We start from the raw sequence: 11,882 nt of genomic DNA on the forward strand, positions 1-11,882 counted from the left end.
TCTTGTAGACCAGGCTGGTCTCGAACTCACAGAGATCCGCCTGCCTCTGCCTCCCGAGTGCTGGGATTAAAGGCGTGCGCCACCACCGCCCGGCGTGAACAAGCTTTCTTATCACCTTGTGTGACGCTATTAGCTGAGTCTTGGCTTTAGATTTTATTGTCCCGTGTGCCCATCCTCAGCTGTGGTTCAGGAAAACTAAGAAAATGGCCTCATTGGATTGAAGTTGAAGTCTTTGACTTTTTATATGATCAGGTCTACTCAGGTCTAATGCTAATTTGAAAGAAGTTTCTATTTTTCTTTGCAAAGAATGTAATGAATGACATTTGTCCTGAAGAGAGGATATAAGCTTAAAAATATAGAGAAACATAAGGTGATTAGCACATTAAAAATATATGTAGGCTGTCTGCTCTGTTGACAGTGTACAGAATGGGAGAAGATCTTTGCCAGACAAGGTATTAATATCTAGAATATATAAAGAACTACAAAAGTTAAACATCAACGTAACAGAAATGCCAGTCAATAAATTGGTGAATGACATGGACACTTCTCCAAAGAAGAAACTGAAATGGCCAATAAATAGTTTTAAAAAGTATTTAATATTCTTAGCTGTCAACAAATCCAAATTAAAACTTCTGTGAGATTCCCTCTCATTTCAGTCAGCATGGCCTCCACTACAAAACAAAGAGGAATAGATGCTAGCTAGCATGGGGAAAGACAACCCTATGCATTATTGGTGGGAGTATGAGCTGGTGTAATTAGTGTGGGGATCAGTGTGGAAAGTTATAAAAAAAAAAAAAAACTAAAGGAAGTTACGCTACTATATGACCCAGCTCTACCACCTCTAGTCAAATACCTAAGGTGCTGCGTGCATTCCGCCTCACAGAAATTTGTCCATCCATGCTTATTGATGCTCTACTCATAATACCAAGACAGTGGAACCAGCCGAGCTAGGTGTCCATCACTACACAAATGGATTATGTAGCTGTGGGACATATGCACAATGGGATTTCATTCAACTTTAGAGAAAAGTGAAATTATGATATTTCTGGGAAATAGATGAATCTGAAAATACTATATTAAATAAGGTGTCCCAGATTCAGAATGGTACCACCTGTTTTTCTCATATGCAGAGCCTTACTTGAAATGTTTACAAACATACATACATGCATGCATGTATACCTACATCGGGTATGTGTGGTAGAGGTCATATAAACAGTGATAAGAGGGAAAGGAGAACAGGCAGGAATTAGAACACAGGTGACACGAGAGAGACTATGAGGTGATTGGACATAGACAGGAACCAGAAGAAGGGGATATGGAGAAAGAAGGGGTCACAAAAGTGAACTATTCTAAAATGGCTGAAAGACACTTAAGGAAATGCTCAACATCTTTAGTCATCAGAGAAATGCAAATCAAAACAACTCTGAGATTCCATCTTGTAAGAATGGCCAAGATCAAAAACACTGATGACAACTTATGCTGGACAGATTGTGGGGTAAAGGGAACACTCCTGCATTGTTGGTGGGATTGCAAACTGGTACAGCCCCTTTGGATATCAGTGTGGCAATTTCTCAGAAAATTAGGAAACAACCTTCCTCAGGACCCAGTGATACCACTTTTGGGTATATATCCAAGCTCAATCATGCCACAAGGACATGTGCTCAACTATGTTCATAGCAGCATTGTTTGTCATAATCAGAACCTGGAAACAAACTAAATGTCACTTGACTGAAGAATGGATAAGGAAAATGTGGTACATTTAGACAATGGAGTACTACACAGCAGAAAGAAATAACAACATCTTGAATTTTGCAGGTATACTATGACCCTGTGTTTAATATTCAGCTCCACAAAACAACAAGCCAGGGGTAAAATATGAAAGACATTCACTTCCCGGGAGTCTTGTAATATGATTCTGAATGCAGTTTACAAGGTCAAAATCAAAACGTTTGTTCTAAGTGTGGATTAGATGTGCTGAACGAAGGGATAAAGGGAATAGTTTTAAAAGGAGGCAAGCAACCCATGAAATAATGTTTCTATAATTAAAAATATTCTTCAGATTTTAAGTTTTTTGTTCTCTCTCTCTCTCTCTCTCTCTCTCTCTCTCTCTCTCTCTGTGTGTGTGTGTGTGTGTGTGTGTGTGTGTGTGTGTGTGTGTGTCTGTGTCTGTGTCTGTGTCTATCTTTTTTCTGGAGATATAGGAAACATGGGAGTCAATTGTGTCATTTTACTGTGGGACTGCTGTGAATTGTCATTCTTAGTGGTATGTGCCTTTACCAGCTGCACCATCTCACTGTCCCTTGCTGTATTTAAAGCTTATAAAAATGGGGCAGTGCCCTCAGGAGCGGACATGTGCATTGAACTGAGAGCCTAGAGAAGGCACAGGTGCATTTGGGGATTTCTGTTTGCAGGTCTATCCTCCTCTGTAGGGCTACTTGGAGACTAAACAGTGTGGGCGAGTGAAACCCGACAACTCTCATCTTAAGTTGCAAATTGGCCCTAGACCTCTGGCTATATAGTCTCTGAGGGTAAAAGCTCCTTCAGCCTAGGCCTTCAGGCTTCCTAGTGATTCGCTTCCATCCCCAGGCATACAATCACCTAACATAGATACACACTTCTGGACAGTGCTGTTGCAGGGTTGGCAAAATAGTACCCAATTGGTTCAGCTCTTGCAATTCTAAGGTGTAGAAATAAAGTGTTTTAAAAATTAAATATCAATAATGTATAAATAGTAAAAAATGTTTTATTCAAAACAGTCCCATACATGAACTATCAAGCCATTGAAGATATAAAGAGAAATTAAGTACATATAGCTAAGTGAAAGGAACCAATTGGAAAAGTCTGACTGCTTTATACTTCCAATTATGATATTTTGGAAAAGAAACTTTAGACTGAAGTGAAAAGATCAGTGGACACCAGGGTTTGCTGGGGAGAGACAGATAAGTAGGTAGAGCACAGGTCATATTTAAAGCATTGAAACTATTTTGTATAGTGTTAAGTAGTGGCTACATCTTACTGGAAATCCACAGAAACCATAGAACTCCCCGGTAGTGATTCCTAATGTATACTCTGCATGCTGCCGAGATCACAGCTGATGTACATTAAGTACTGTGGCTATCTGTTAATATGCCACTTTGTGCCCATTAGTCACATAAGGTGTAGCATTTGGTGGGATGTTGTTAGTAGAGGAAGTGTATGTATATGTGTGGTAGGCAAGAAGTATGTGTTGGAGGAGGGTAGGTGGCAAGAGTATTGATAGCTCTACCTTCCTATCACCTTTGCTGTCAATCTAAGACTGCTTTTCAAATTTAGTCTTTATTCTTTAAAAAAAAAGCACGAAATGAAACAAACAACAAAAAAATCATACAGGTCTGAAGAGTTAAACAGAACATGCAGACATCTTTGCTGGAATTACAGCCTTTCTCTCCACTTAAGTCAGAATTCCACCCAGAATGATATTCTGTATAGTGGGCGTGTCCTCACTACCTTCCTTAAACTAAGACAGTTTTCTTTGTCGAGAGCAGTGGTTCTCAACCTTCCTAATGCTATGATCCTTCAATACAGTTCCTCATGATGTGGTGACCCCCTAGCCATAAGATTATTTTTGTTGCTGCGTCATAACTGTAATTTGCTGCTGTAAATACCTGTGTTTTGGGATGATTTCAGGCGACCCCCGTGAAAGGGTTGTTCAACCTTTCCAGAGGTCCTGACTTGAGTGACTGGCTTTTCGTAGCACTTGCCACATCTTTCAGAGGCTGTTGCTTATTTGGACATTGTCTGATATCTTCTCATGATCATATCATGGGATTGATTATATCATAAAGATAGTATGTTTTTTTTTGCCATTACAGTTACTATTTTCCTGATGTAATTAAGAAATTTCTATGAACCACTTTACCACTGTAAATATCCTGCTTCTTGTATTTTCTCCCTTCAACTTTAGAATCCATTGGTCATCTTCTGAGTTACTATGGTTTTGGCTTTCTTCTAAATGCACTCATTAGAATTTTATTCTCTGTACATGTTAATCCAATATTTAATATATTCCTGGATTTCTGGATATTCGTTTTTGTTTCTGGGCTGTGATCCTTGCTCAACTTATTTATGGATTGTTCAGTTGGATCTGGATTTGACCACGAAACCCCTTGTGGTAGCACCCTGTGTCTGGACTCTTGTAACTTTGTATTTAGCAGGGTATTCCCAACTTAGAATCAGTTACTTCTCTAAGAACTTCTCCTTTATGAGAAAATGGTATTTAGAAACCCAGAACTGAGTATGCTTATTGTTATTATGCTTATTGTTATATGTCTGGGCCTTCCTAGGCACAGCCAGGAAATCTATATTCGTCTGTTTCTAGCCTTACTAAGGAAAGGTACCAAGCTACATGGCCAAACATAGATAAGAATTATGGGTTAATTTAAGCATAAGAGCTAGTTAGTAATAAACCTGAGTTACAAGCCAGACATTTATAATTAATATAAGCCTCCTGTGTGGTAATTTGGGAAGCAGCTGCGGAATGGGGCAGGACACACCTCTGTTTACAAAACTTAAAGTGATTTAAGAATTGTTACCATATATTCTTGTTGAGAAAATAACTGACTTGCGTATCATGTTTGTCCCTATAATTACATTTTTAACCTTATAAAGTGACTTAATATACTGTTTTTAAAAGTTTCTGCAACCAGTGTTCTATCTTCTCTGTGTGACTGTGCCATTTAAATGAAAGCACATTCGGGGTTCTCCACACCCTGTTTTGGTTTTCTTTTTCATGTTTTGAGTGGATTAAATATTAGATTGATTCTCAACTTTAGAACTACACAAAGTTTTCCTTAGAGAGTCGTCACTGTGCTCTGTCCGTCTTCACATGCCTTTCCCCACTCACCTGTGTATCCTCTGTGTCTGCCCATCTCCAGCGGCCAGTGCATTCTCCACATCTGCAGTTATTCATCTGCGGGTACATGAGGACTGTGTGTTTTTGTGTCCCTCCTGCATCTTACAGGAAAGGCAGCATTTGCTTCTTTGTAGTTGGCCTTTTTTACTTTTTCGCCTGTTGGACGTCGTTCTAGCTGTTAGGAAGGTCTTCTGCTTTCTCTTTTACACTTAAATAGTGCTCACTTATGTAGACTGAGCAGTGTGTTCAGATATTTCTCCAGTAAAAACATTTTTGTGTTTAATGTTTAGAATTCTCAAAACTCCAGACATGATGCACAACTGTGATGGCCAGTTAGTCACCACTTCCCTCAGTGCAGAATCACCTGGGACGACAGTCATAGTGAGGGAGTTCTCAGGGCAGAGTTGGCCTGTGAAGGTGTCTGTGGGGCATCATCTTGTTTACGTTAATTAATGTAGGAAGACCCAGCCTAATAGTGGGCAGCATCATTCCTTAGGCGCGAGTCCTGAACTATGTTGATTGTACACAAGGTGGGTTATTTCAGCACTCCTGGGACTCACTTAAAGCCCCAGGATAGTTAGATCTTCTGAAAAGACTTTTTGAGCTTTGAGAGGAGACCTTGCTATGGGACTTTCTTTGTACCTTTATCATTTTTTTGTATCAAGACTGTTCTAATCATCCAATATAACTTTACTAGAACTGACAATCCTTTAGTATTGTCTCCTATGGGATTCAGGAGTAAACTATGATGGCCATTTACCCTGTCTGTCCTAGAGCTAGCTCTGTAGACCAGGTTGGCCCTGAACTCACAGAGTTCTACATGCCTTGTCTCCCAAGTGCTGGGTTTAAAGGCGTGTGCCACCACTGCCTGGCTTTATTTCTCTTTTTTGACCCATTCTCCTCATAGGTAGAGTTGATCTGCTATGTCACCACAGATGGATATGTTTTTTTGTGTGTGTGTTTGGGGGGGATTATATGCCTGTGTTTATACATGTGTGTGCACACACAGGCCAGGGGTGGATCTCAAGTGATTTCGTCTGTCACTTTCCACTTTAGCTTTTGAGATAGGGTCTTTCACTGAATTTGAAGCCCACTGCTTTAGTTAGCCTGGTTGCCCAGTGATCACCAGAGAGCTTCCGGTTTCTTCCTTCTCATGGGACCACAGATGAATGTCATTGTGCCTGGCTTCTTACATAGTTGCTTAGAATTGAATTTAGATTCTCCTGGTTATGTGGCAAGCACATACTTACTGATCTATCTCATCAGCTGTGGATACTTTATTTTATTGGAAAAGAAGCTTATAATTTTTTTTAATTGGATTTTTCGAGACAGGGTTTCTCCGTAGCTTTTTGGTTCCTGTCCTGGCACTAGCTCTTGTAGACCAGGCTGGCCTCGAACTCACAGAGATCCGCCTGCCTCTGCCTCCCGAGTGCTGGGATTAAAGGCGTGCACCACCACTGCCCGGCTAAGAAGCTTATAATTAATGACAGCTATGGGTAATGATATTAATGAAATTTTATTTAGCTGTTGTACTGTAGCATGTACCCTGTATTTTCATACATTACTTACCATATAAATCTGAATTTGGCATGAGCCAAGACCTCGCTATCATTTACCTTGCCCCTTTCTGTATATAGTAAGCATCAGAGATATACACAAAGCTCTGAAATGGGTTTTAGAAATAGAGTATCAAAACTCCAGCAGGTTTCCTGTCTTCATAGACTTTTTAGGATTTAATTCTTAAACTGTACTTTCTTACTTAGTCTTAGATCACATTGGAAATATCCTGTGGGGCACTTAGGGATACTATTTTAGAGTCTAAAGCTTGGCATTTCCATTAAAATTGAGGATAATGTCTCCTGTAAGGAAATGACAGAAAATTCAGGCAAATATAAAACTGATCATGAAAGATCTGAGTAGTGTCTTTAGTTCCCCAGGAACCTGCCACACTGGGTAACTCAGAGCTTGGCTAGTTAGTACAAAGTACTGTTAGTACAAAGTTACTATTTCAATGTGCATATTAGCTATAAAATTTAATTTTTTAAATTTTAATTTACTTTTTTGGTTAAAATATAATTCTTATCCCCGTAATTTCTATACTGTTTGACAGAAAAATACATTTTTAAAAACACATTTCATTATTCCTTTTGGTTTACAGTTATTTGCTGGTGTGAAGGATGGAGAAAGCTTGGAACTCTTTGAAGAAAGTTCTCGCTCTGCTCATAAGCAAGAGACACACACCATGGAGGCCGTGAAACTTGTGGAGTTTGACCTTAAACAAGTACTGACTAGGCTAATGACACATCTTTTTGGAGATGGTAGGTACTCAGATATCTTTGTGACTCAAGGCTCAATAGTTCAAAAGTTAATAATCATTGAAGCTGCTTGGTTCTAGTGCTTTTGTTGTTGATTTGATTTTTTTTCTAAGTTATTGGTGAATGGGAGGAAGCCTGTGGACTTCTTGGTTCTTTCACCTTGATATATAGAAGGTATAGACTGGAATTAGCTAGAGAAGGAACAGTGACAGTGGACTAGATTGTTATCACTGCAAAGAGTCTGGTTAGCTTGGTTTTTGTTTCTGTATTACTACATCACATGGATAAGATTCTTCACAAAGTGGAGTACTCCATGCCACAGCCATACATTTGATGTATGACTACTACTGTTAATAGCAGAAGAACTAATGTGAGTTTCTATAGGAAAAATTATATTGTTCAGATTTTGACTCATTTTCTGTACTTGTTTCCAATGTTCCTCCAATGAGGAAAATATTGTTTGTGATTCCTGCAATGGGAGCCTCAGTCCCCGTCTTTTGCTGGATCCCAGAGCTCAATGATCTTGGTTGACCTGTATGCTTTCGTTCCTCCAGACTCTCCTCTATTTACGCCTGAACTCCGGTGTGTGTTTAAAATGACTTCTGCTGTAATTTAGTAAGGCTCTGCTGCTCTGTTTTAACAAGGTTTATAGGAATATCTTTACTTCCATATCATCAGATGCATAATTCATATAACATTTAAGACGCCACTAACTAGCCCTCCACATTCTTTATATGGCATACATTATTTAAATTTGCACATTGATGTCAGGCTTACACTTTTCTAGGCAGTAAGGAATAGTAATGTGAGGGTGTGGGAAACTGCCTTCATCTGTGTTCAAGATGTTTTATTTTGTAAAAGTATGAAGTAAAATATGACAAAATGTTATGATTTGATAAAATAGAATAATGGCTGAATGGATGGTTGCTATTTTCTATTCCCGTCTCCAGACTTGAAGCTTTTCATATCAAATGATATAATGTGAAACAGATTTCAGTTCAAGATTGTTGATGAGAAAATCCTATTATAGCTCGCCTCTCTTTATTTCCACAATAAAGGAATTGTGGTATTTTTAGCAGTAGTATAATCTACTTAACACTGAAATATAGGGAGATAGATCGTATTGTTCAAATATTTAAGAGTCAGGAGGGTAGGGAAGAAGGGATCCCAGTGTTAAGGAGAAATGTTCTGTCTCGCAACTTCACACAGCATGACAGGATTTCATCTGCATCCTTTTCCTTTGTCAAATTAAGTACAAAAAATTTATATCCCTCCTTATCATGCTTTTTTACTCCTTTCTGTAAGCAAATAATTGAAATTGCTGCTTGTGAGATTTTATGAACTTGATTTCTATCAGGTTGTAGACATCAAATATGGAATAATCTAGACAGAATTCCTGTCTTCAAGGAGTCATGTTTCTTTATATTTTACCAAGGCATCTGTGTCTATGAGTACTCAGAAGAGCCTGTAGTCAGGAGGGCACATGGTGGAGGATTCCCAATAGAGGATGAGGGAGAATTAGCAGGGAAGTCTCCAGACAACCAGACAACAGTGGGGAGGAAAGGGAACACGTAATAACCAGACTGCAGCCAGGTTTGCAACACTGAAAACATTGACTGGGGCTACACTCCAGGGACAGAAAGCAAAGAGGAGGAAGGAATGTGGATGTGGATGGCAGTAAATCCCATGCCTTCTGAGGATTTCTGTTGAGAGCTTTTCTCTGCCTTTTATTTTATTTTATTTATTTATTTTTATTTTTATTTATTTTTTTAAAGATTTACTTATTTATTATGTATACAACATTCTGCCTCAGTGTATGCCCGCGCGCCAGAGGAGGGTGCCAGATCTCATTACAGATGGCTGTGAGCCACCATGAGTTTGCTGGGAATTGAACTCAGGACCTCTGGAAGAGCAGCCAGTGCTCTTAACCTCTGAGCCATCTCTCCAGCCCCTTCTCTGCCTTTTAAACCCTGACTTATTTATCAGTTTCTGTGATATCTTAGACTTCAGTTATCCAACTTTTAGATTGAAATAATTCTTGTTTCACAAACAAAATGAAATATGACATGCAAAATGTACCTTATAGGTTGAAAATAGTAAATTTAGTGTAAATATGAACAAAACTAAGGAAGAGATGCGAAATTACGGCACTGAATGCAAAATGGCTGTGAGGATGGAGGAGCTAATCTGGCAGCTAATGGAATGGGATGCTCCTCCCATCACGTTGGTGCTCAGCTTAGCTTTGTATCATCTGCAACAATTGGGATGTGTCTTTGTAAGCTATGTTTTCTCTGTGTAAATGGAGGTGGTGCTTTTGTTTCCTAGGCCTGAATAATCATACAGAAACTTACATTAATTACAAAGTCTTTGGCCTATAATTCAGGCTTATTACTAACTAGCTCTTACATCTTAAATTAAGCCATTTCTATTAATATACATTTTACTACGAGGCTTGTGGGTTTTTTTACTTCATTTTCCATATGTCTTGCCCATTTGGTGGCTGGCTGGTATTTCCCCAGACTCTGCCTTTGTCCTCTTTCTTTTAGCCTTCCTTTGACTTCCCACCTAGCTATGTTCCTCCTTGTTGTTGGCCAAAGCAGCTTTTATTATCAACCAATAAAAGAACAACATATATTCACAGCATACAGAATAGTTATCCCACAGCAGTGCTGAACTGGTAGCTCAGCACATAAATATGCCCAGGGTCCATCCTAAGAACCTGAGCTCCATTTCCAGGGCTCACATGGTGGAAGTGCAGAGCAGACACTTGAAAGTTCTCTTCTCATTTCCCCAACATACTATGGCAGGTGCCTGCTGTCAGATAAATAAATGAGCGAATGTGTTGTGCTTGCAAGACTCAGTGGAGACCAAGGAAGTATATTTCTGGGAATCTATTTTTTAACTTGTTTTGTATTAGTATTTTTAGTATTTGTGTTTGCATGCCTTGCAAAACCATGCACTGAAGTGAAATTTCATTATTCAAAGCTGTTTCTGCAGTACATTTTCTGTTTGTTTGACTGTGATGCCTGTCTTTGCATGGGGCAAAAGCTCATGCCTACATATAAGAATTTTGAAACAGTAGTGAGATAGCATCTTGTTATCAGGATATGTTCATTTGTTGATTTTTTTTTTAAAGTCTTGTGTACTTGGACTTTTTCAGTTCATGCTTTATAACAGATCGGTGTTGTTGTTGTTTTGTTGTTATTTAATTCTGTTTTTTTGAGATAGAATCTCATTGTGTATTTCTGTTTGGCCTGAAACTCACTCTGTATACTAGGCTAGCCTCTAACTTAGATTTTCCTGCCTCTCCCTTCTTTGTTCTTTGATTGAAGACATGAGCCATCGTGCTTGTCCAGTATTTCAGCTTTTCTATGTCTTTAAACTCACTTTTGTTTATAATACCTGCTTCACAAAGATATAGAGTAGAATTAAAGTAAAAAACTTATTTGTTTTTTTGGAGAATAGTGGTAATGTAAACTGAAGTCTGAAAAGAACCCGGAGAGTGTCTTAGTGTAGTTGTGTCAGTTCCGTCAGGCTGAGTGTCATGGAGCTCAAAGAACAGTCAGAGGGTACCAGGAGAGGCTAGCTGCTGTCCACCTGACACTGAGCTCTTGCAGAAGAAGCTGTTCTTTCCTGCTGCCAGGTGTAGCCCAGAACTCGGACTCTTGAACCTATTTTTGATGTTAGTTGTTTTAAAAGAATAAAAATAGACCATTTCAATAACCCACGTGGTGCAGGCTAGTAATTCCTCGATTTGGATAGCTGAGGCAGCAGGATCAAAGTTATCGGGCCACATAGGTAACAACCTCTCAAGAAAGATTAAAAGGAGCGAGTTGTGAGTAAATGAGAGATATTAGTCATTTTAATATTATTTCTGAGACTGAGACAATGAAATCTATGATGTAAAAAAAAAAAAAGGTCAGACAACCTCACTAAAGTGGTGTTTCTCTCCAGCCTGCCCGCTAGCTCTTTTCTCTCCCTCCTGTTCTGGGCCAGGTTGTCACAAAGCCTCGATTTGCTACATATTCAATTACATTTCTGGTACCAAAGGACACATAAAAACCTAAACTTTGTTTCTTTCTATATTTAATTAATGGCCACAGTTTATCAGCCTCAGACATATTCCTCAAGATTCTTTTTGTATTTGTTTATATAGCCGATTCTCCTCACTTATTATTATTATTGGATTTCTTTGTACTTGGAAAGCAGAATTAAAAATTAGACCACGTCTCTCTTTGTGTTAGTTTGATGTTATTATAGCAGCTTTAGATTCCGCTTTCCTCTGTCTCCAAATGTGATTTATTATTTTCTGCTAACATTTGAGTTGTACCAGTATCCTAAGGCCGTTATAATAGAGGTTATCATTTTAGAATTAGAAAGAAATAAAATAACATTTTAGACTATTTTTATGCTCATGAAATTCATTATTGTTTTCTGTACATCTACTGCTTTCTATGTATTTTGTACCCTGCTTAGTAATCATTTCTTTTAGATCATCTAAGACAGGGATTTAGGATTTCTAGAATTTTAATTTCTTTTTGTATCCTTTGGGGTTCTCAGCCTTTTTCCAGAGCAGTGTCTGACATACATTGGTGTTTCCTAGTAGAGTATTGCTCGCTCTCTCTCTCTCTCTCTCTCTCTCTCTCTCTCTCTCTCTCTCTCTCTCTCTCTCTCTC

At 38.7% G+C, this 11,882-nt stretch overlaps 1 protein-coding gene across 3 annotated transcripts in view; it reads left to right on the forward strand.

Moving 5' to 3' along the window:
• The window catches only part of Fars2 (phenylalanyl-tRNA synthetase 2, mitochondrial), a 384,286-nt gene that overhangs the window by 108,869 nt on the left and 263,535 nt on the right, over nt 1–11,882 (forward strand). For all 3 annotated transcript variants that reach the window (XM_026782839.1, XM_026782838.1, XM_013349092.2), the window contains one exon: nt 7,050–7,209. In XM_026782839.1, the coding sequence (XP_026638640.1) occupies nt 7,050–7,209 (160 nt within the window). The remainder of the gene's footprint in view (nt 1–7,049; nt 7,210–11,882) is intronic.

The sequence above is a fragment of the Microtus ochrogaster genome, chromosome 16, assembly GCF_000317375.1.
Source record: "Microtus ochrogaster isolate Prairie Vole_2 chromosome 16, MicOch1.0, whole genome shotgun sequence".
Taxonomy (NCBI): domain Eukaryota; kingdom Metazoa; phylum Chordata; class Mammalia; order Rodentia; family Cricetidae; genus Microtus; species Microtus ochrogaster.